Raw genomic sequence first — 25,687 nt, 5'->3', positions numbered from 1 at the left:
GAGGGAGGGAAAATGAATGAGTATGAATGAATGAATAAATGAATGAATCTGAACAGGGGCTGGAGAGATAGATGGCTGAGCAGTTAAGAGCACTGACTGTTCTCCCAGAGGACCTAGCTTTAATTCTCAGCACCCACATGGTAGCTCACAGCTGTCTGTAACTCTGAGGGATGTAAAACAGCTAGCCACCCTAGCCTCAAGAGCCTCAAGCATACACACATAACACATGAGCATATATTCAGGCTAAACACCCACAAGCAATAGACAAACAAGCAAAAAAAGTATTAAAAAGAAATTAAGTATATATTTGAAAAAGTATTACAAGAAAAAATAAAGACAAACACAGCAAAAGAAAGGGTGACCAAGCAGGTGGATGTGTGTAAGAGAGGGTCAGTAACAAGCTTCAGTCACCAAATCAGGGGTCATCTGTAGCCTAGGATTTATGGGAGAAACTATCTTCCTTCTACTCTCAGACATTCCCCTACAAAGCAAAACCTCACTAGCGCATTAAAAAAGTACCCAAAGCTTTGCCGATTCACTTTCTGTTCTAGAACATTCTTTATCAAGGCATCAAGGCACATGAGCTAGAGCTCAGACCTCATAGAGGTCCCCTGGCTTCATAGCTCTTGTGAAGATCAGAGCAGACTCTCAGCTGAAGGAAGACAAGCCTGTGAAGAAAGCTCACACAACAGAGAACCTTCCAGAACAATCGGGTGACACACACACAGACTATGTGTGGCTGAATAGATGGTGGTACTTTTTGCTGAACTCTGCCTCTGAGGGGTCCCCAGGAAGGAGGTGGGTTTTATCTTTTCAAACACAGGGAAGAAACCCTAAAGGTGACCTGGTGAGCCCTGCTTCCCACAAAAGAAAAGCCTAATAGAACCAGAGGTCATATGGCTGTGGGGAACAGAGCTTGCTCCTGGGGCTCAGTTGTCAAAGCCCATTGAACCCTGAAACTCTTTTCTCCATGTACCCAGATGTGTGGAGATCTGTTAACTTTCTGTTAATCTTGTCATCAATTAAAAAAAAAAAAAAAAAAAAAAAAAAAAAAAAAAAGCCATGGTCTTATATTTACTTCAAAGAAACAGGACCAGAAAAGCAAGAAGAATTACATGTCCTGAGAGTCCCTTTATAATTTATATTATAAAGCATATTGTAGTAATTATAACACAGTGAGATGACTATATATTTAGCTTTATAAATACTAAATCATCTTCTTATTCTAAAGGAGACTAGGACAGGGTTTTGAAAAACTAGAAACAGCCAATGATGCAATGATAAACACTTGCATTGATAAATATTGTACTTCCTATTTTCTAACCCTTAGGTCTAACAATAGCAACCATTCTATAGAAAGATCTTCAGCTGCCGGGCATGGTGGCGCACGCCTTTAGTCACAGCACCTGGAAGGCAGAGGCAGGAGGATCGCTGTGAGTTCAAGGCCAACCTGGTCTACAAAGAGAGTCCAGGATAGCCAGGGATACACAGAGAAACCCTGTCTCAAAAAATAAAAATAAAAACAAACAAACAAACAAACAACTCAAAATATCTTCAGAGGAAAGAACATTTGGACAAATCAACATCCTGGTGACTTTTATCGCATGCATTAGTTTCTCTGAACATTATTATTTTTCTACCAAGTATGTAGAAAGATGTCAGATAGCCCCTTTTCAGCTTAAGCAAATTCTTTCTGGGACTCTTACCTCTAATTCCTCAACCTGATCTCCATTCTCCTCTTCCGAGCCGTTGGTTTTAGGTAAATAAGTCATTTTTAATCTCAGATAACCTTTAACTCTTGACTTGTGACTGTGGAAAAAGAAAGTGTTTTATTCATAAAATTTGAACACCAAGAATTAAAGCACTGTTTGCTGAGTTTACAGAATACCTGTGGGCTCTGAGGGGATTTCAAAGTCAAGTTTCTGTAAAAATTGAAGACATTCACCAAAGAGAACAGGGGTGAGAAAGGGAAGGGATGGGGTGAAAAGCAGGGAGAAGGGAGGAGGGAGAAGGGAGGAGGGAGAGGGGAGGAGGGAGAGGGGAGGCGCTGGCTCTTCAGCTGAGATCCAGGCTGGGGGAGCACATGATGGGACAGAGCAGAATGGCACATGGATTTACTGTCTGCAGCCCAGTCAATGCAGACAGGAGATGCCTTTTTTTTTTTTTTTTTTTTTTAAAAGAAAGATACACTACAGAGTTTCTAGTTGAAGGGCCGGCTAGCAGGACAAGCAGAAAAGAAGGAAAATATTTGCTTAGCTATTCTTGGAATGCATACATTGCAATCAGTCTAAAACTAACGAAAGAAAGATCCAACTCCTTGGCTTCTACAGGAATTAACTACAGGACCTCTCTCGAAGTGAGACTACATAGTAACACACAGCCACAGAGCACAGGCTCCTTTATTTTGTTTAATATTTATATAATAAGGAGTAGGTTAAAGCAGCCATTTTAAATAAAAAATATTTAAGCATTCATAATACATTGTTTCAATGTATTTTGTAGTTTGAAGGAATAAAGTAAATGCTATGGTTTTCCCATATGGGTTAATTTAACTGGTGGTTAAATTGTACATTCTAAATTGACTTTAGTTGGCTAAGTGGCACAAAAAACCAAAAGCAGTTTCATTTACAACTTAAAATTTAAGCTTTAGTGGGCCGGAGAGATGGCTCAGTGGTTAAAAGTACTTTCTGTTCTTGTAGAGGACCCAGGTTCAGTTCCCAGCACCCACATGGCAGGGCAGCTCACAGAGGCTGTAACTCCACTGCCGGGGGATCTGGTGCCCTCTTCTGGCCTCCTCCAGCACTGCATGCATGTGGTACACAGACTTAACACTCAGGTAAAATGCCCATTTGCATAAACAAACAAACAAACAAACAAAAAACCACGAGTAAGTCTTTTTAAAAAATAAATCTTTTAGTAAAAGAAGGACTCAGTGTGACTCAGCTCAGGAACACGTCACCTCAAGTCTGCTGTCTCAGGTGTGCTTTCTCAGTTCTGCTATCTGGATTTAAATTCTATTCTCTGTTCATGCTACTTTCTCTAAACCTGTGAGACTTCTAAAATACTTTCTAATTAAATTTTGCAAAATGTAGCTAATTTTTTTCTCAATTTGTTTTTGTGCATATCAAGCTGGACATTTGTTTTACATAATTAATAGCTATCTATATGATAAACATAGGGGGAGAAAATTTTTTCCTATTAATACAGAGTATCTATTTCAGAATTTTATTTGCAATGAGAACAAAGTACTTTACATTGTTTAAAGATTTGTTTTGTTTTTATTTATATGTATGTGCGTGTGTGTGTCCACAGACACCAGGAGGGTATCAGATCCCCCAATGCTACAGTGGTGTTGGGTACACTGAAAGAGAAATGAACACTTTAAGCAACTGAGCCATCTCTTCAGGCCATCTCAGTATATTTTAAAATCTGAAATAACTTAACCTTTTAAAAGGAATAATACAATATATTTGGAGAGCTTATTTACAGTGCATTTAAATCCTGGATTTTCAAAAAGGAGGATAAAGGTTTAATGAAGACATAAAAGCTTAATATGCGTAGCTTAACCGCTTAGAGCTCTGGCTGCTCCTGCAGAGAGAACCTATGTTCAATTCTCAGCAGCCACATGGCAGCTCACAACAGTCTGTAATTCCAGTCCCAAGGAATCTAGCACCCTCTTTTGGTCTCCTTGGGTACTGGACACTCACGGTTGTACATTGAGGTAGACACATATACATAAAATAAAAATAAATAAAAATCTCAAAAAATTTTAGGTTTAATATGCTATAATCTCATAGTTACTGACCTTCTTGGATGGAGAACGAAATCCTTGAATGGATATGGTCTCTCCAGTCTTGGGTTTTCAGTCTAAAATGGGAAAAGGGGTTAAATACTTTCAAGAATATTTATAATATCATGAAGACATAACTGAAGAATGAGAAAGGCAGTTTTAGCTTAAGAGGGTCTGCTGGTCAGCAGGCTTCTGTTTCCTGCACAAGAGGACTGCGGCCAAACCCAGGACTAAGGGGGCGTGGCGCAGGCAGGAGGCAGTGCAGTACAGGCAGGACCCTGCTCCAGAGGAACATAAGATACGTATAATGTCAGCAGCCTGAGTAGGTTAGAGTGTAGAGAGAATTCTAGCAAATAGCCTGGAAAATAGGAGCAGTTCCAATGTATCCATGAGCGCTTAAGATCACTAACACTGCCCAGAGCCAGGCCTCTACACTGACAGAAGAGCGGCGTCTTCTCTCCCATAAAGTTTATCAACTCTCTGCTTTGTTGTTGTTGTTTTGGTGTTTTTGTTTTGTTTCCCAAGACAGGGTTTCTCTGTGTAGCCTTGGCTGTCCTAGGCTTGCTTTGTAGACCAGGCTGGCCTCTAACTCAGTGATCCTCCTGCCTCTGCCTTCCTGGGATTATAGGTGTGCGCCACCCGACCCGGCTCCAACTAAGTTCTCAGGGTCTCTCAGTTTCACCGTAACACAGTCTCTCAGTTCCAGACTGAGAGGCTGGGCTTTGCTTGTCCTGCGTATGGGGATAACTCCAAGCCCTTTAACCTCTGTCTCCATCTCGCTAACCAATCCCAGTGGTTCTGTTTCTTGTTGGAGTTCATGTACAGGGTCTTAGAGAAGAGTGGAATGGAAAACGGAGGTGAATTTCAGCAAACAGCTCATATACTCAACACTCACATTAGCTGTTATTAAAGTAGCAGTCACAGACACAAACCCAAAGTTACGGACGCCTGTACTAACCGGTAAAGGATAGAGAGGGACATCCACTTGACCTAGGAAATCATCTCGTGTCTGTAAAAGAAAGGAGAAACAGCATTACAGACACATTCAATCTCATTGTTATGCTTTGACGAGAGACTCTTTGTTCACATACACAAAAGCCAGTTGTTTAACTCACTGCAGCATCGATTCTAAGTCAATGAAGAAAAAAAAAAAGCAAAATAATGTGATGTTCTCTCTGGTAACACAGCAGTCACAAACCAGTCCTTCTGCAGATAATTATTATGTACTCAGACAAAGTACAAAACACAGGAGCGCACGATGGAACGGCAGCAGAAGCAGTCAGAGCTAACCCTGGAGGAAGAACACCGCCACGGAGGACCCGCAGCCACACGCCCACACAGCATACACGGCGCTGTTTAGTCAGGGGGGCGCCTCAGGGAAAGAAAGACAACGACTCCCCTAGTAAAAGTGCAAGGCTGAAAGGACAGGGCAGACTCCGGGCACTGCTCATCCGAGGGACGGCAGCACCTGCAGCCCAGTCAAGAGTCTTCGTGGAAAGCGAGCACAATGCACCGTCTCCATTAAGAATCTCACACAGCGACGCGGAAGTCACCAGACACGAAACAAGGGGAAGGAGTAAGGCAGAAAATTATTTGAAAAACTAAAAGTAGGTGAAGTGTTTCCGTGTCTGGGAAAACATAAGCTAAAACATCAATAAACTCAACGAACCAACACCTGATAAATCAGAAGGATGAAAAAGTTCACCGTTATTAAATGCTGGAGATGGTGGAAAAGTTTTGAAAGTAGCCAAATTTGAACAAACAAACAAAGAAAACAGACACCTGAAACCTCTGCACACAGGGAAAGGTGGGGCTGAGGGGATGCTGGGTGGCTAAGTGTGCTTGCTGCTTCTCCAGAGCACCAGGGTTGGGTCCCAGCACCTATATTCCCAACTGTCCTCATCTCTAGTTCTGCGTTACCTGATGCCTTCTTCTGGGGATGTACACATCCCCTCCACCCACACATACACACATAATTTATTTTTTAAATCTTTATTTCCTTTTCATTTACGTGTATGGGCATTTGGCTTGCATGTATGTGTGTGTACCCTGTGTATGCAGTGCCTAAGGAGGACAGGAGAGATTTCCTGGAACTGGATTGTAAGTTGCCATGTGGGTGCTGGGAATTGAACATGGATCCTCTCAGGAGGAGCAGCGGTGCTCTTGTTAATCATGCGGGCCATCTCTTTAGCCCCGGTAGACACATACTTCAAGAAAGAAAACTCGGGAGGCAGAGGCAGGCGGATTGCTGTGAGTTCGAGGCCAGCCTGGTCTACAAAGTGAGTCCAGGATGGCCAAGGCTACACAGAGAAACCCTGTCTCGAAAAAAAACCCAAAAAAACAAAAAAACAAAAAACCAACAACAATAAAAACAAACGACGGCAGGTTATCCATTAAAAACAACGGAAGCGAGAAGACAAAAGAACGCTGTCTATCAAGGGCTAAAGGCACCTAGAATTCTCATCGAGCAGTGAAGTATCCCTCAGAACTAAAAGGAACACCAAGAGCAGTGCGGCTGGGAGGCGATGTGGGGAGGGAGCACTGCACACGATGAAAAGCACCAGAGCGACGTTCGGGTCCAAAGACAGGAACGAAGAGCATCAAAAACACTAACTGTGGGGCTGGGAGGGAGCGCAGTGGGTCAAAGCGTTTGCTCTGCAAGCTTGAGGACCTGGGTTTAAATCCCAGAACTAACACAAAAAGCTGGAGAGGCTGCTCAGCAGTTAAAGAGGACCTGAGGTTTGAATCCCAAGATTGCGGCTCACAACTGTCTGAAACTCCAATTCCAGAGGATTCTATGCCCACTCTGGCCTCCTTGGGCACCAGACACACACATGGTGCACAGACATATGTGCAAGTAAATTGTCTGTATTTATAAACTCACTAAATATTTAAGACAAACAAACAAACAGACAGAAGACTTCTGCTTTTGCAGAGGATCTGAACTAGGTTCCCAGCAGCCAGCCTGCCCAGGGTAACATGTAAACCAGCTCTGGGGTTCCGACACTCTATCGTTCATAGCTATACATATTCACTTGACTCCTGGACCTACATACACGTAACTGAAAATAAACATAAAAATTTTAAAGAGCTCCGAAATACAATTCACACGAAGTTTATCCACTTAAGTGTGGGCGGGTGCCTGAGTGCATGTGGAAGCTGGGGAGTGACATCAGGCGCCTTCCTTCCTTTCTGCCTTACTTTCAGGGTTTCTCACTGAACCCAGGGCTGTGTCTCGGCAGGCTGGCTTCCAGGTGCATGCTGACAAACCCAATTTTTACGTGGGTTGAGCATTCCCAACCTCAGGTCCTCAGATTGGTATGTCAGCACTTAACTGGCCTAGCCGTCTCCTCAGACCTATGATCTCCCTTTTTAAAAGCTGAGTTTCATGTGTGCGTTGCGTGTGCATGCATGTGTGTACCTGGAGAGAAAGCACATGCATGTCACAGCACACAGGTCAACAACAGGATTGGACTGGGGCTTGACCCTGAGCCCGCCCTCTGAACCAAGTTTCTGAACTTCTATACAAAATAAAACAACCCCCAAAGAACTGTATTTGCAGTATCAAAAGTGTGAACAGTGTTCCTGCGCTAACAACCCGTCCGTTGGTCTGCGGAGAGTGGGAACTGCAGGCTAAGCCCAGGCCGTGGCTGCTGTAAGCACAGGGTGGCCTGAGGTGCTTTTTCCACTTACAAAGGAAAAATACTTGTCTTAAACTCATTCCTAGTGCATCTGTGATGTCCATTACAGTGTGCCTGGCCAGCCAGTTGTTCCACACTCTCAGTATCAAGTATTTCTCTGTGGCAGTTATTTCCAACATTTGAGGGGTGAGCAGCTTGCTTCAGAAGCAAAACAGCATGGGAAAATGTAAGTTATTTAAGAAGGTCTGAAAGTATGAGAAAGAATTCAGAATGTGTTGTTAGTAGTGGGCAGTCTGGCAACCAAATAATACTCTAAGATTTTAATGACATCAATTTTAGCTTCCTAAAAGAATACTTTTTAGAATGTGAAAAAGGGGGAAATCCAAATTTCCACAAATGCATTTTTCTCTGTGCGTGTGTGTGTGTGTGTCTGTGGTATATGTGTACAGGATTTATGTGTGTGTGTGTACATGATTTGTGTATGTGTGCATGTGCTTGTGTGCCTGTGCACAGCTGTGCAGAGGCCAGGAGGATGTTGGTGTAACACTCTCCACATCATTACTTTAAGACAAGGCCTCTCCCTGGACCTAGGCTGGTGGCCGGCAAGACCCAAAGACCCTGTCTCTTTTCCGCACAGCACAGGTGTATGTGTGCCATGCTCAATTTTCTATCTTGGTCCTTGGGACTTGAACTCAGGTCCTCACGTTTGTGCAGCAAGTGCCCCGACCCATGGAAGCAGCGATTCAGCCCTATGGATGCTTTAGCTTTAGAAAGACACACAGTGGCTGACTGTGACAGATATTAATAGAAGGTGACTATTAGGCTTCAAGTGAATCCAGTGTGATTTTAAAAATCAGAACTTTAAACGCTTTGAGGGAAACTTCCCTTGAAGAACATCTAGGCAGGTGTGAATACACAAGTCTGTGATGCCGTCTAGGCAGGTGTGAATGCACAGGCTTGTGATGCCGTCTAGGCAGGTGTGAATGCACAGGCCTGTGATGCCGTCTAGGTAGGTGGAATACATAGGCCTGTGATGCCATCTAGGCAGGTGTGAATGCACAGGCCTGTGATGCCGTCTAGGCAGGTGTGAATGCACAGGTCTGTGATGCCGTCTAGGCAGGTGTGAATGCACAGGCCTGTGATGCCGTCTAGGCAGGTGGAATACACAGGCCTGTGATGCCGTCTAGGCAGGCCTGAGATGCCGTATTTGGGAGGCAAAGCCATGAAGACTATCAGCTAGAGGCCAGGCTGGGCCACACAGCAAGTTCAAAATCAGTCTGAGCTACATTAGTAGACAGTCTCAAAGCTCAAGGGCTGTGAACCTAGCTCAGTGGTATAGTACTGGCCTAGCTCAGTGGTATAGTACTGGCCTAGCACATACAACGCTGGCTTTGAATCTTACCACAGAAATGCAGAGTGGAGAAATGGCTCAGTGATTAAGAGCTTCCATAGGACCCTGGTTCACTTCCCAGCACACACACGGCAGGGCACAACTGTCTGCAACTCCAGTTCCAGCGACTGGATTCTGTGGGTACTCTGTGCGCACACTGCACAGGCATACATGCAGGCAAAACACCCACACACTAGATCCCAGTTACACATGACCCCCTGCACTGAACAACTCTACAGGACAGCAGCAATCAGTTCTCACAAGTCCGGTAATACATCCAGTGTCTCCTGATAAAGCATCAAACTTTCTATTTCAATAACTGGTAAAAATAAAGATAGGATAGTATGTGGGGTTTCTTAATTTAGGTGTCAGCACCTTTAAATCAAGAAGATAATTTAAAAGAAACTTCAAGCCGGGTAGTGGTGGTACACGCCTTTAATCCCAGCACTTGGGAGGCAGAGGCAGGCGGATCGCTCTGAGTTCGAGGCCAGCCTGGTCTACAGAGCAAGTCCAGGACAGCCAAGGCTAAACAGAGAAACCCTGTCTTGAAAAAATCAAAATTAATTAAAAAATAAATTAAAAAACAAAGCAAAAAAATTTAAATAAAAATAAATTTAAAAACAAACAAACAAAAAAAGAAATGGGAGTTTTGGGGTAGAGATGACACAGCAGCAAGAATACTTGCTGGACCTGGGTTTGGTTCTTAGAACCCATGTGGCAGCTCACAACTGTCTATAATCCCAGATCCAGGGGACATGATGCTGTCTTCCAGCCTCCGTAGGCACTGCACACACATGGTACACAGACATGCAAGAAAAACACCTATACACATTAAAAAAAAAAAAGGCTGGGTATGGTACTGTGAAGCTATTAGCCCAGCACTAGGGACACAGAGCCAAGAGACCCCCTGGAGCTCACTGGCCATTCCGTGTAGCCCAGTTAGTGAACCACAGGTTCAGTGAGCGCACTAACTAAAGAAAAGACAGTCAACACCCACCTGTGTGGCCTCCATACACACAAGCACACTACAATCAGCATGCACATACAAATACACCACACACACAGAAAGTAAACACAAAGAATCAGTAAGCCTCTCCATACTGCACACAGTATGACCCCATTGTTTAACTGTGAGGCCAACTGCATTTTATAATTGCCAGAGTTTACAGGTGAACAACCTTGAAATCCATAAACAACTAGCTACAGGCATTTATCAAACAGCAGTGTGCAGTGCCAGGCTACTGTCTGTTGGTTTACGGTTTATCATGTTTTTCACTCTACAGGGTTTTACTGTTGTTTTTAGATAGGTTCTCTCGGTGTGGCTAAGACTATACTAGAGATTACTACATGGCGTGGACTTCATAATCCTCTTTCCTCAGCCTTCGGAGGGCTGAGAGTACAGCCAGAAGCAGCCATGTCCTGTCAGACTACAGTTTCATGAGTGAGATGAAGAAATCCTCTTCAGCCTTCCATGTTTCGCTGACACATAATCTTAAAAAACAAAACAAAACCAACACACACTCACTCTCTACACACACACACACACACACACACACACACACACACACACACACACACTCGATTGATTGCATATGTGTATCTATCCCACAGGCCTCCATAAGCACACGCACACAAGTGCAGGCATACACACTACACACACATGAAAAACAGGAAAAGCAATCAGAGAAAACAAAACTACCCCACACCCTTGGCCACAAGTTGGGAATTGAGAACCAGGTAAAAGGGAAAGTGACTCTCCAGGAGCGTTAGCTAGCCGCTGCTGTCACTCAGCAATGGCGGTGAGAGTGGACTTGACAGTGCCACGCACTGCTCGGCCGGGAACATTATTCATCAGGCTTTAGTCATCCTGATGGAATTTTTCCTCCAGACACTTGTTTTTTCCTTCTGGTGTGATTTTTTTTACCAAAATAACCTTTTCTAAGCAGCTTTTCCCGGTTGGGTTTCCCTCCTGCAGGTTGCAAATCCTGTCGGCCCGAGGAAGGGCACCATACACCTAACGGTCCACGGGGCTGAGCCAGGCAAGCGAGTTTTTCGCTCTTCATCTCTCATGTGTAAGGAGTAACTGTCTGGCAGATTTTAGAAACGTGGCTGAAGACCCACTGACTGGCTCTTTGTGCTATGCATCAAGCTTTCCTTCAAGTTAGACAGCCTAGCTGAAGCTTTTACTTAATGCTGGTTGGCCTCACACACCAAACTGCACCAGGAGGCCGTTGTGGTATCCTCTGCCACCACTCCTACTCTCAGACACACCTTTGGGGATGCACAAATGTGCACAGGTATGTGGCGCATGTGTGCACAAACATGTGGAGGCCGTAGGACAATCTCAGGTACCATTCCTCAGGCACTAGCCATCTGTGGGTTTTTGTTTGTTTTCCCAGACAGTGTTTCCCACTGGAGTCTGGCACCGCCGTTGGACTAGGATAGCTGACCCGCAAGCCCTAGTGATCTGCCTGCCTCCCATCGTGTGCCACCATGGCCAGTTTATTCCACGGGTGCGGTACTTGAACTCAGGTTCTCACACTTGTCTGACAAGCCTTTACTGACAGAGCCATCTTGCTGTTCTCTTAAGCGCATTTTTTGTTTGTTTGTTTGTTTGGTTGGTTCTGGGTTTTTTCCAAGGCAGGGTTTCTTTATGTAACCCTAGCTGTCCTGGAACTCACTCTATAGATCAGGCTGTCCTGAAACTCAGAGATCCACCTGCTTCTGCCTCCTGGGTGCTGGGGATTAAAGGTTTATTACACTACCATGGCCTGGCTCCATTGCATTTTTAAGAGGATGGTTCTATGTCTGTGAGTGACAGGAATGTATGCTTATAATTGGTGTAAAAGGTCATTGCATGTGTTAAGGAAAACACATTTTTTACTAGGAGGTGTGTTTGAATTAGTCGCTTAGGACTCCGGAACGTACCTATGAACATCAGACAGTAAGTGTGAAGGTCAGGCAATTTTATGTGTTGCAAATTAATTCCCATCAGCACCTTGAGAATCAGGTTAAGTAAATATCACTTTTAAGATACAGTTTGCCCTAAGTTAATACAGTTATGTGTGTATCCCCTAGAGAGAAAACATCTTCCTGGTCTATAAACTGAGCAACAAGACAAGGTGTCTTCTCTGAAGAAAGGAACTGACCCGAGACAGCACTGCAGAGGTTGCTTCCTGTGGAGAGGCGCCCTCCCCTAAACGGAAAAGCCCTACATTCCTGACCATGCCAGCCACTTCACACTGAGTGATTCTCTTTCAGAAACAAGTGAACAGCCTGGCCTGGTGGCACAGGATTAAATCCAGCACCCAGGAGCTAGGAACAGTGAGATCTCTGTGAGAGGGAGGCCAGCCTGTGTACACACCGTGAGTCCAGGACAGCCAGGGCTACATAAAGAAACAGAATTCCCTGCAATGAGAGTAAAGAAACAATGTAACACCCCAAACAAAACAAAGATTCTTGAACTGACTGGTTCTCAGCAATAGCAGAGATTGTACCTTGCTTCTAAAACTGGCAGTACTTTATCAAAATATAAGAAATACTGGTGTGGTACCTCACACCTATAGCCCTAGCACTTGAGATGCAGAGGCAGGATTGCTCTAAGTTTGTAGCTAACCCTCAGTACACAGTGAAGTCTAAGGCAGCCTGGCCTGTACAACAAGCACTGGGAATGTAGCTCAGCTGGTACAGTGTTTGACTAGTGAGCAGGAAGCCCAAGTTCAACCCCCAGCACAGCACAAAGCAGGTGGAGGCAGGAGGATCTCAAATTCAAGGTCATTCCTGGCTGCAACAGTGACTTCCAAGCCAACTTGGAATATGAGATCCTGTCTCAAAACAAACAAAAATAAGCACGCGTGTACACACACACACACACACACACACACACACACACACACATTTAAAATTTTTAAATAATTTTAAAACTAAAACTAAGTTGGGTGTAATCCCAGCACTCAGGGAAGCAGAGGCAGGCAGATCTCTCTGATTTCAAGGCCAGCCTTGCCTACAAAGTGAGTCTAGGACAGCCAAGGATGTCAGAGAAACCTTGTCTCAAAAAAACCAAAAAATAATAAAAAATAAAATAAAATAATAATAATATAAAAAGTAAAGAAGAAATAAAAAATGAGAGGAAACCCAATTATATGACCAATCTAAAAAGTGCCAAGTTTGGTCAGTAGGAATTCTAGAAACAGAACAGGCAGAAAATCCTTAACAACACATTTAACTTTTCAATGAGTCATGTTGTTACTGTGATAAAAACGTAATGTGTATGGGCCATCACACACCTCGGAACGTGAATGGTCAGCTGTGTGAGTTAGACATTTGGAGATTATGCTGCATTATCGTATTCCCGTCTGGCTGCTCTCTATAAATGATGCCTCCCTTCTCAACTAAAAGCTCTTCAACCCCTAGAACAACGTTTGCTCCGCCCATCGGACTCACCTTCTGCGTCTGGTAAGTACTTTACTTAAACTCTTTTGCTTACGCTTCCTGGCCCTGTGAGAGGGCTGAGGAAAGGCCATTCTTGGCTTAAACACACACTCGAAACTTGGCAACTACTCGGAGGATCCTAACTTCAGGCTCAGAGGAACTCATGACAACTGAAGGCTCGTCTGATGGCCGCTGTTGAAATGTCCTCTAAAGTCTTTCTCCATTTTGATTTTCCTTGCAGAAACCTTGATCTGGTCTCTTACTCAGACATCAAGTTCTAGGGTACCAGTTAGGGGAACGTGTAGGCTATGAATCAGAGTCTACTGTGGAAACTAATCCTTGAGTCAGGAGCACAATATTCCATTGGCACTCACCCCGGGGACGAGATATTCATTTAGGAGAACCACTCAGTCATCGCTTAAATAGCCTACTTTGGTGATCTGTCCCTGCCAGGCTGCTGGGTCACCCTCAGCCAGCAAGATCCCCTCCAGCTCGTCCCAAAGGGGCCGTGACTTTATTCACCAATGCCTGAAGTAGGTTCTGGGAACCAAACTCAGGGCTCTAAGCCCAGGAGCCACATCTCCGTGCCCTGGATGAAGTCACTTAGGCTCATGTAGGAGAAGAACAATTGCTAAGGTTTTTAAGACATCGATTTATACTTGAAAAGTAATACATGGCTTTCAGTAGCACTATGCAGGTAAAGACAGATGAATTTCAAACTTCCTCCTCTAAGGCATCAAAAGGAGAAGTCACAACTGTGCCCTTACAGTATACAAATGTCGCAATCATTACATGGTGCAGTTTAAGAGTTAAACAGTGCCATTAGGGTCCTGACTGGCATGCCAGAAGCTATGGTTTTGTTTTTCAAGACAGGGTTTCTCTGTGTATCCTTGGCTGTCCTGGATTCACTTTGTAGACCAGGCTGGCCTCAAATTCACATCGATCTGCCTGCCTCTGCCTCCCGAGTGCTGGAATTAAGGGTGTGCACCATCACACCTGGCTGTCCAAAGCTATGTTTAAAGGACTCAATGTTGCTTGAATAACCCAAAAGAATTAAGGAAAACAGAACACACCAATTGTATACTTTTCAGCCGTCATACTGAGAAGGAAAAACCTAACATAAGAACCATTTTTAAAGGAACAGACAAAGGGGCTGGAGAGATGGTTCAGTGGACACCAGGCATGCAGCTGATACACTTACATACATGCAGGCAAATCACAGATATAAAATAAAAAACAAGTAGATTAAAAGTGAAATAGCACAAATGATTCCAAACACCAGGTTTTTGTTAATTCCCAGCTATTCCCGTAAACAGAAGATGTGTATGCACAACTGTTCACCAGCAAATGAAACGTCACCTCGTGGCGGTAAGAACTCACTTCGCTACCTAAAGCTGTCGTTATTTTTATTAAGATTGACAACACACCAAACACAAACGCAGCCTCTCTTTTGTGTGTCCACGTTTGATGACTAAACTTAGGGTCTAAACATCTCAATATAAACGAGGTGTTGCTTATTTTACATACAGTATCAGGAAACTAAATCACCACTGACGCCTTACTTCACATAGAAAATAATCAAATCCACCAAGTTATAAAGGTTCCACTTCCTTTCTAATTCTACCCCCAAAATCACCATCGACATCTATGTCTAACAGATCTGAACAATAATACATCCATTCTTTTTTTTTTTTTAAGATGTATTTATTTATTTTAGGTATATGAGTGCTCTACCTGCATGTACACTTGCAGGCCAGAAGAGGGCATCAGATCCCTGTATAGATTGGTTGTGAGCCATCATGTGGTTGCTGGGAATTGAACTCAGGACCTCTGGAAGAGTAGACAGTGCTAATCTCTGAGCCGTCTCTCTAGCCCAATACATCCATTCTTTAAATGTCCTATTCTCTGTGAAATTGTTTTGTGTTCGATGATGAGTTCCAGCCTCTCACTTTCTAAATTCTTGAACTGTAATGTAGACAATACTAAGTGTTGACAGAAACAGCAGATTCACTCCATCCTGGTGCACTGGAGAAGCAGTTAAGCACTCAGGAATAGCTTTTTATTTTGTTGTTTTTGAGACAGGTCTCTCTACATAGCCCTGGCTGTCCTGGAACTCAGTGATCCGCCTGCCTCTGCCTGAGTGTGGGGATTAAAGATACGTACCTTATCCATTCTTCTGTTGAGGGGCACTAGGTTGGCTATTATGAATAAAGCTGCTATGAACATAGTTGAGCAAATGTCCCTGTTGTGTGATGGAGCATCTTTCAGGTCTATGCCCAGGAGTGGTATGGCTGGGTCTTGAAGTAGCACTATTCCCAATTTTCTGAGAAAGAACCAAATTGATTTCCAAAATGGTTGTACAAATTTGCATTCCCATGGGGCTGCCTCGCTTGGCCTCAGTGGATGAGGATGAGCTCAGTCCTGATGAGACTTGATGCTGTGTATGTGTGGGAAGGTGGGAGGGCCTCTCCTTTTCTGAGAAGGGGAGGGGGAGGAGCGAAGAGGATAGGACCTGGAGGAAAGGAGGGAGGGGGCCATGAACGGGATATAAAGGGAATACGTAAGTTAAAAATAAATTTTAAAAAAGATATGCATGTACCTTTAATCCCCACACTCAGGTGAAGGCAGGCGGGCTCTCTCTTGGTCCTTTCACTCCCTCTTTTCTCCCCTACCCCTGTCATGGCCCAGTTCAGTCTGGACCCTATCAGATACCTCTGGCTGTGCTCTTCCTCACATCTACAATACAACCCTATCCTCAACCAAACCTAGGAGCGGCCAGCCATGCCCTCATTTTTAAAAAAATTTTTATTAATTTATTCTTGTTACATCTCAATGGTTATCCCATCCTTTGTATCCTCCCATTCTTCCCTCCCTCCCATTTTCCCCTTATTCCCCTCTCCTATTACTGTTCCTGAGGGGGATTTCCTCCCCCTGTATATGCTCATAGGGTATCAAGTCTCTTCTTGGCAGCCTGCTGTCCTTCCTCTGAGTGCCACCAGATCTCCCCATCCAGGGGACATGGTCAAATGTGAGCATGCCCTCATTTTCACTCACTGTTAATATTCTTAGTGCAAATTCTTTTCTTGGCAACATACTTTTTCTTTTTCTTTTCTTTATTTCTCTTTTTTGTCTTTCGAAACAGGGGTTTCTCTACATTATCTTGGCCATCCTGGACTCATTTTGTAGACCAGGCTGGCCTTGAACTCACAGCGATGCATCTGCCTCTGCCTCCCGAGTGCTGGGGTTAAAGGCGTGCAACACCACACCAGGCTATACATACTTTTTCTAGAAAGCCCCAGGACTCATGGCTCTGCACTTTCTCTAAGTCCCAAGAAGGCTGGATCCTTTCTTCCTCCCACAGACATTCAAGACACTGTCTAGAAAAGTGCTGGTTGGCTCAGTCAAAGTGTGCTCTTCTGTCTCTCTCTCTCTCTCTCTCTCTCTCTGGTGAACTGAGCGACAGGGGTCAATGCCAGACCAGGTGCTTCTCTTTTCACAAGCAGCCCTGGATGGCCTTACATCCCAGCAGGTTTTAAACCTCAGCAAAGGCAAGACTGCTTTCAACAGCCACTGACAGCCCCCCAGAGCCTGAAGCAGACACCAGCAGTGCTTCAGGTGTTCTGGGATGTTCTAACAGATAACGAACTGCTTTCCCCTTCTCCCAGCCTTCCCTTCAGCCCCCGAACCTCAGCACGTGGCCTGGCCACACCCAACAACTCTTTGGCGGTGCTCCCAGGCCTGGCCTCTCCAGGTCTAATCTTGTCTTGTCACCCTTCACGATCCAGAAGGTTTTTAGCAGCTAGCACAAGAAGGCTCCGTATCTTACAAGAAACTGACGTTGCTGCCTACTCCCCACCGTTTCTAGGAAGTGGACTTAAACACCTTGACTCACTTCTACATAGAGGCTCTACTTTATCTTCTATAAATGTTTTGTTGTATTTATCTATTTCTATATATGCGCACACACACATGTGCCACAGTGCATGTGTCAGAGAGGACTTGTGGGAGCTGGTTTTCTCTCTCCACCGTGTGGGTCCCTGGGATTAAACTCAGGTCATCAATCTTAGCAGCAAGTGCCTTTACCTGTTGAGCCATCTTGTCGGCTATTTTATTTTTGGTGTCAGAAAAGAGGCTGAGAGAGCAGAGCAATGCTGCTCACATGCTCCAGTGGGTGGCCCACACCCATGAGCATATGAACAGCATAAATCGGAGCCTGTGGGCTATTAAGGAAAAAAAAAAAAAAAGAAAGAAAAAAAGAATAGAGTTGGAACAGGGAAAGGAGGAGGGTGGATCTGGGAGGAGTCAGGGGTGATGATGATCAAAACACACTGTTTGCATGCATGAAACAAAATAGTAATAAAAGTGCTATGTTCTTAAAGATTAGTTGTGGCTAAGGCCAGCATCCAGCCTGGGTTTTTACCACCTACACCACTCTCCTATCTAAAGTTCCAAGGTGAAAGAGCAGAGTGCCTCCTGTTCCTGGAAAAGAGAACACTTTCTTTGTAGAGATAGAGTTTGTCTTATTTCACCTTCAAATCACCCAACGTGGAGTCTCCTATGTATCAACCATTAAAGCATACCTTCTCAACAGTACATCACACTCACTGCATGGCGGGCACCCACGCTTGCCGTTCTCAGCTGGTTTATTAGTTGCGCTTTAACCCTGGGGTTTTCGCACTTGTCTCTTGTTGGAGTCACTAATGCCCCCCTAACTGCCACATGCAATGGACAACTGGGTTCTCTGCAGCGGTGCACGCAGTCTTGTAGCCCTTCCCTTGACTCCATGTCGCCAAGCTTTCCTGGACTGTGTACTGGCTCCCAGCACTCGGGAGGCAGAAGCAGGCGGATCGCTGTGAGTTCGAGGCCAGCCTGGTCTACAAAATGAGTCCAGGACAGTCAAGGCTACACAGAGAAACCCTGTCTTGGAAAAACAAAACACAAAAGTGAACACTTTCGAATAAAGATTCCCATTGATGGGGCTGGAGAGATGTCGCCTCAGTAGCTGAGATCACATTACTGCTCCTACAGAAGATCTGAGTTAGGCTCACAGACTCCTCCACACACTTAAAATTATTTAAATACAATAAAGATGGCTGGCCACTAAGTGCTGTCTCTTCAGCACCAGGTGCCAGAGCTACTACACCTCCAACCCAAGCACCATGCCCTCCCATGCCCGCCCACTTGAGTCATACTGAGTAACTTACAACAGAAAGCCTTCAAACATTTCTGGCCTTCATGCACCAAGACTTCTGCTGAAAGGAGCAATTCTTACTAGGAGGCGATTTGCCCTGGAGGATAAGTAAGTGGCAATGGCTGGAGACACTTTTGGTTAACACTCTGGCAGGGCGTGCAACTGGTATCTACTGTGTGATGGTGAGGCTCACTGCTCAACAGCTAACAATACAAAGACACAAAATTATCTGGTCCCAAATTTACAGTGCTGAGAGAGAGAATCCCTGGCCTGGAATATCCATCAGGACACTTCTAGGAAACTTAGCTCACTTGTCAAGACCCAACTCTAGTGTCACCTCCCTCCTCTGTGACGGCTTCTAACAGGTCCCTTCAGCACCACGCTTCTTTCTCACACACCACACGTTCATTAGTGACATTATTTGACTGTCCCTGTGTCTAGAAAAGCTATTTATTCCCTTAAACAATGATTATATGTTATCTACCTTTTATTCTCAGTGCCCAATAATGAAATCTATGTTAGGTGAATTAGAAATGATATACTCACAGAGAACACACAGTATCCCCAAACAAATAAGCTAGGCCCCGAATACCTCTGAAGTCATTAAAGAGCGTGTGTGTGTGTGTGTGTGTGTGTGTGTGTGTGTGTGTGTGTGTACGTGCACATGTGCTAATTTCTAAAACTGGTCATTTACATTGCTGGACCACAGTTCTAGTGTTGACATTTATTTGTACATTTTTTTAAATAGGAAAGATTAAGTGTCACTCAAGATAGACTTGATGTCTGAGTGTCCATTAAATTACATAAGCTATAGAATACTAGAAAAATAATGAATGCTAAAACATGTGAATATATAAAACATTGATCTTAAGAAGATTTATTAAAGAAATTACTGAATTGTGTCACTTTGAGATTAATAGTGACTATAATAATTAAAACAAAAATATTTTAAGATCTACTTCTTTAGGCTTAAGCAAAATGCTTCTCTCAGGTTAAGTACTAGACAGTGAGCAGAAAACCCTTTTATAATGAAAAGAAAATAAACAGAAAGAGTTTCTAGCCGAAACATGAGCATAAGTGGATGACAGAAGGCATATACAAGCCAGGGTCAGGTTCAAAGGTGACTAAAGAAAGCAACAGAACCCCTGAGCACACTAACAACACAACGAGGCAGATTCGGAACATATCACACGGGGGGAAAAGTAAATTAATAATGAGTAAGCCAACTACAACTTTTAGAAACTTCAATATTATTTTTCCGAACTGTGGCTCCTTCATGGTTTTCTTGATGAGCCTAACTACCACCAGGGAAACACCAAACTCCTCTGGGCAGACCAAAGGCCATCACACTGACTGTACCTATATAATATTGCATTTGAAATGCACTAAAAACAAACAAGCAGACAAAAACAAAAGCCGGTTGTTTTTTGCTATCCCTGAAACAGACATCGTGCTGCAGACTTCACAAGGCCGCCGTGAGTCTCAGCTGTCGGCACAGACGAAAGCCTGTGCCTTAGACACAGGTAAAAAGCTTTCACTCGTTATTTACAAGCTGGGGTTGTAAGAAGGCTATAAACTCACACTAGGCTGCTGGAAGCTGGTAGCTAAACACACGAGAAGAGAATCTGGAGACCTCGCTGCCTCAGACACCAGGGTCTCTGACCAAAGCAGTTATTTGATTTCACTGCTGCTTGGTACAGAGAGCTGGCATTGCCCAGAGCGACTCCTGTGTCAACTTGTTAAAATGTGAATGCAGACTCAGCATATCTGAACATGAACCCAGACTAACTGGAGACACAGGAAATATTTTGGGAGTTGTTTATTTATAAGCGAGTTACAATAAAGCACTATAATTAGATTAATATATCATTATTGATAAACGCAGTATTACTTCTGAAATGTCATTACTGCGGCCACTGTGTTTAGAAAAGGGATTAGCGTAGCCCTCGATTTGCCATTTTTCAGGAAGATTAACTTAGACACAGCAGACAGTAAATATAACTGTTACATTGCTTACAGTATTTTTTTAATAAGGTAATTGCTCAATACATGTTGAAGAACAATTTAAAGCTCTCAGACAAACGGCACCTTCTGGATTCTTTCACAACCAACAGAGTTTGGGCACAAAGCTAGGCATTAGGTTGTCACAAAGCAGGATTTGTTAGTTTGCTAGAACGTTTAAAGGCCCGTGAAAACATACATTCTTAGGAATGCAAACATCACTTAGCTTCTATTTCACTGGGTACATTTAGAGCAGGCCCTTGGAAAGCATCAGTGACAAGTGCTAATGTTACCACAATAACAACTGTCTTGGGCTATGTCTATAACTCTTTGCAGGTTAATGACTTTTTCAGGTTTTCTTGAGTTTAAGTAAGTCTCTAACACTGATTGAACCAGCAGATTATTGACGCTGCTTCAGGACCCCAGTGCTCTCTCTTTGGTGTGATGGTTGTGGGAAGGGATTAATCAATTATAATGACCTAAAAACTGTTTTAGAAGAATTCTGCAAATGAAATGAACAACTCTAAAATACATCAGATTTTTGAAATCTGATCTTTTTATCTCCAGTGAAGTAACTACCTAGGTTAACTTCGAGAACAACGATTATATCTGCCAGACTTCAAAAGAAAGAAAAATAACCCAATTACCTAATTTTCTAACTCTATCTGTTTAGACAGTATCTAAAATTTCCCCCCAACATTTAATATAGATACTGGGTGTCACAAAAACAGGTACGGTTCCATGCCCCCAACCAAAAAGAAAAAAGAAAAACCTATGTGCTGTCAATCTAGAGCTAATATATTCAGAAAAACAACCAGAGTTCCTGGAATTTAGCAAGACCTTCCAAATACAGAAATTTTAGAGGCTACTTTAGCTCAAAACACTTTAAATGCTTTGGAAAGGCCAAATTACATAAAGAGCCCATCTGGCTAAAATCTGTTAGAGTTAAATTACTAATAAAATAAAGCAACATTGTCAAAACAACAAACTAATGTAGTAAATAGAAAATTATAGAAATTACCTAGTAAGTTTAAGCCAATTAAAACAAATAAAATTTAGAAATCAATACTGTTCAAAAAGTGAGTTACATTTTGGGAGGTGGCATTAACTGGTAACTCAAGAAAAATAGGGTGGAAACAGCATTCCTGTGGTTAGAATATACATAAATGCAAAACCCATTAACTTTTCCTCTTTTTAAAACACACAATAGTCTTTTTAAAAAATCGTACAAATGCATGTATTTTAAAGGCATTTCTTCTACATTCGTTTATGAGCAGGCCAGGTCGGCACACTTCTGTGTTTGGGGCTGACTCTTTTTGAAAGAGTCCCGTCTCAGCTTTATTTCACACTGAGGAAGAGGGGAGAGGCGTGAACGGCTATTTCCAAGGGAGGGAAATAGCACCTGGGTCTGTGCATAAAAACAAACACGCAGGACTGAGTGCTAGAAAGACCCAGCCAGTTCTAGAAGAATTTTATGATTTAAATCAAAGAAAAACTTTTTTTTCAAAAAAAAAGTAGTTTATCCACTGGTAAAATAACAGAGCGGAAACTATGGGGAGTTCTTCAGATTTTCAAGTACAAAGCTGATGCTTTCCAAATGCTCCTTTGCTAAGGGCCAGAAAGGAACAGATACTGTTAGAATCAATTATAATCAGTATACCTTACAGTTTGAGGATGTCACTCTAACCCAAGTCAGTATTTAACAGGACCAAAAGACACTTACCTTACAGACACCGGACAGCTCATTTGCCAAGTCTCTCTCTCTCCACAAACTATCAACTTTACCGTTATTCCCAGATGCAAACTTTATGAGCAACTGAGATGGTCCCCCCTTCAAACAACTGTGCTTCAGGCTGGATAAACAGGAAATATTTGGGTATGTCCCACCCAGTGAAACACTTCTTTGCAAAGCAGTATGGCTTTTGCTTATCTGTGACTTTGGTCTTTCCAACTCTCCACGGATGTTTATAAGGTAATCCGTGTCTGGTGTAGTTGTTAAGCAAGGGGATGCCCTCTGCATGAGCATGCCATGGTCCGGATCAGACTGGAACTGAAGTTCTGACCTCTCTGATGTGCAACCACCACGTGTGTTTTCACAATCTGACGTGGTTGGTTTTTGTTGGGTCAAGTGCACCGACACACAGGAAAATCCTTCAGGCAGCTTCTCACACACAGTCTGTTTGGGTCTGTTACTTGAAATGACAATTTTCTTCTGCAACAAGCCCTTGGTGTGGAGGGGCCGTACATCTCTGACTTCTCCAGGAGTGCAAACCGTTTTAGATAACCGGAGCCCGTTGACAGCTGTTGACAGGAAGCCTTTGGTGATGCCGGCAGCATCTTCCTGCTGCGTAGCTTCAGTGGGAGATATAATTGATTGGTGTGAGGTCTGGTAGGCACCTCTGCTTGTCGGAGAGGCTGGTGGAGTGTTCGAAGGACTTCTGGGGAAAATGACCAAAGATGTGCAGCGCTTCAGTGGAACCTTTGCGTTCCTGCTCACAGGCAGCTTCGTAACCTCTGCTCCACGATCCGGGTCGTCCTGGGCAGAGGAAAGCCCGCTGGGACTTCTGTACGTAACTTCATTAGGAGTAGTGTTGATTGGCACACTTCTGTTGGAGGCGTTGTCCGAAGGTAAATTTCCACCCAAAATGGTCTCATAACCACTGCTGTCACTGACAACACTGCTGGTGTAGGAACCTCCACTTGCGGTGCTTGCACACGACCCATAGTCACTGCCATTGCTGCTGTAAGACCCGTTGTCACTGGCTGAGGAGTTACCTAGGCTGCCATTGCACGCGGCAGAAGTACCAAAGAGGCTGCCATCACTGGCACTGGGCAGTTCACTGTCAACCCCGGTGCTGCTGCAAACGTTCTCCTTCTCCTTCAAACCACCGGTAAGGGAAGGATCGTCCCCGTCAGACACGACAGTGTGCGATGGAAGACACCCACTGGACCTGGGCTGCAGCGAGATCTGAAGGCAGCTGCTCTTTTTGTCACTGCTTTCAGAGGCCCTCTGCTCTACCCATGGAGCCAGTGGTGTCTGTCTGGGGGTCAGCCTCATTTGAACCACGCTGGCCACTGAGATCCGGGCCGGCCTCCTGCCTCGCGTGGGAACGTGGCTATCCAAGTCATCTCCGGAGGGTTCTGGCAGAGGGTAAGTCTTGCTTCTTCTGGCTGCAAAGTGCAATCGCAGACTCTGTGCCATCTGCTCTCATTTCCGAGCATGTTCGGGGCTGAGAGTCAAAGCAAAGGTCTCTCTGTCTGTGGACGGGCTGGCAGCAGCTGTGCTGCACCCAGAGAAAAAACCATCCGCCGTGGTTAAAAAGCTGGCCGTGAGGTACCAGACTGCACAGAAATGGACGACTCACGCCCGCCCGAGGCTGACGCTTCCCCAGCGTCTAGAATCGCCCGGAGCCAGAACGCCTTCACTGACAAAGCACTTGATTTCCAGCGACCTTTAAGCTGAGCTCAGCTGCAGCCCTGACTCAAACACAGCCAACCTTGTTTCAATTATACCTTCGCCAATTTGCATGAATGAGTAAGGCAAAAGCAACAAGCTTCTTGCATTTCAACTTGAAACTGTGTTTTTCACTCCAGCCCCACAAAGCGAACATTTAACTCCCGTGATCTTGGTGCCTACACTTTCCCCGGCAATCCTGACCACTAATATTTTCACCCAAAAGTATAGGGTTACAGGAAGTGGGTAGGAATAAAACCCGTGTGATTGAGTATCAAATTGAAGATTGAATTTCCAAATAGTAGCCGTACTGAGGGATTTAGTCATGTTAGTTAATTCAGGGACTATGGATTGTAATTTTTTTTTTTTTTAAGAGTAAGTGCAAAGGTTGAATTCATTTGGAAATACGAAAACTTTAGGGGGTAAAACCTTAGCATTAAACAGATTGTTTTAGCAAAACACAATTATGAAAGTGAAAGCTGACAGATTGAACTACAAAACGAGGCCAGTAACACTGTCGTAAACACTCAACAACCTCCTCAAGGGGAAACTAAAAAAAAAAAAAAAAAAACTGAAGAGAAACTGTCATCAACAATTTTGTCCTGTAATTTTAAGGCTTTTTGCAGCCAAGTAGTACAGTCTTTAAATGATGCCATTTATATTTTGACTATTAAAATCCTGCCAAGAAATAGCCTAGGCAAACACTCCATTAAAAACATATGCAGATTAGACAGAAAAGCTATACCCCAATATAGTTTGAACACATTGGATATTTTATTCCACTGTGTGCAATTCATTCACTTAAAGAGAGTGTTGTGGAAAGTAAAAAAACCTAAAAAGGATTTAACACATCAAATAAACATATCTCAATGCCAATTCTGTTCTGAAAGCGTCCTCTGCTGGCCCCTACTGGTGCTTTGAAACAACCCATGCAGCTGTTAGAACCCATAAAGAAATACAAACCACGCCACATATTTCATTATATAAACAAAGCGGGCACTTGTTTACATTTTTGCCCACTAGCTCGGCCTTTGAGGTAGAATTACGAGAGCTGATAAAACTCACACAGCAGAGAACAGTAGACACCCTGTCCCTCAGAGGTTGTGATTTTGTGCATATATATATATGTATTTCTGATTTGTGTTTACTTAACCTTTACTTTATTTTCAGCTTACTTGGCAATAAAAGCTTAATATTTTAATTTCACTCCCAAATGTCACAGACCAATGTCCGTATTCTGTTTGAAAGAAACAAATTTATATTTAAATAATACTCTAGGGTATATTTAAACCCCTTACCTGAATTTTATAGCAAGAGCTCTAGCAATAAATATATACTGGCTCATTCATAGGAAAAGTAAAAGGCAAAATAGCTTAGTTGTTTATACCCACAGTACTACACCCAAGTTGTATTTTTTTCTAAGTAAGTTTTTTCCTAGGTAAAAGCAAATATGTAAGACATATACTCATATTTTGTTTAAAAAAAGAAAACTGCTTAAGTTAGATGTTTTTAATTCCAATTTTCTAATAGTATTTTTAACCACTTAATCCATAGCAAACTAGAACTTTCTAAATTTTCATTGACTGGAATAATACATTACAGTTTAGATCATGCATAATAGTTTATTAATACATTGATTATACTCCTTTGGTTTAATATAACACATTACGCATTTACAGATTTTGGTAAATTCTCCTTTCCTACTCTTTTCTGTAAAGAAGGAAAAGTCCTAACCTTGTTTCTTCCTTCTAACTTTCTTTTTGGATTAAGGTAGGGGTTTGTGTCTTAA

The 25,687-nt window shown here is 43.4% G+C and overlaps 1 protein-coding gene across 1 annotated transcript in view; it reads right to left on the bottom strand.

Annotated features, from left to right (window-relative positions):
- Nedd4 (NEDD4 E3 ubiquitin protein ligase) overlaps positions 1-23,661 on the bottom strand; it is a 59,854-nt gene extending 36,193 nt beyond the window's left edge. Inside the window, exons 1-4 of the mRNA XM_051140445.1 lie at positions 22,168-23,661; positions 4,749-4,799; positions 3,806-3,867; positions 1,707-1,809 (exon numbers count right to left, since the gene is read on the bottom strand). Coding sequence (XP_050996402.1) covers positions 1,707-1,809; positions 3,806-3,867; positions 4,749-4,799; positions 22,168-23,646 — 1,695 coding nt within the window. The 5' untranslated portion in view covers positions 23,647-23,661. The remainder of the gene's footprint in view (positions 1-1,706; positions 1,810-3,805; positions 3,868-4,748; positions 4,800-22,167) is intronic.
- Positions 23,662-25,687: the final 2,026 nt, after the last annotated feature.

Source organism: Acomys russatus, chromosome 32, assembly GCF_903995435.1.
Source record: "Acomys russatus chromosome 32, mAcoRus1.1, whole genome shotgun sequence".
In the NCBI taxonomy this organism is placed as follows: Eukaryota; Metazoa; Chordata; class Mammalia; order Rodentia; family Muridae; genus Acomys; species Acomys russatus.
This window is presented reverse-complemented; position numbering and strand designations above follow the sequence as displayed.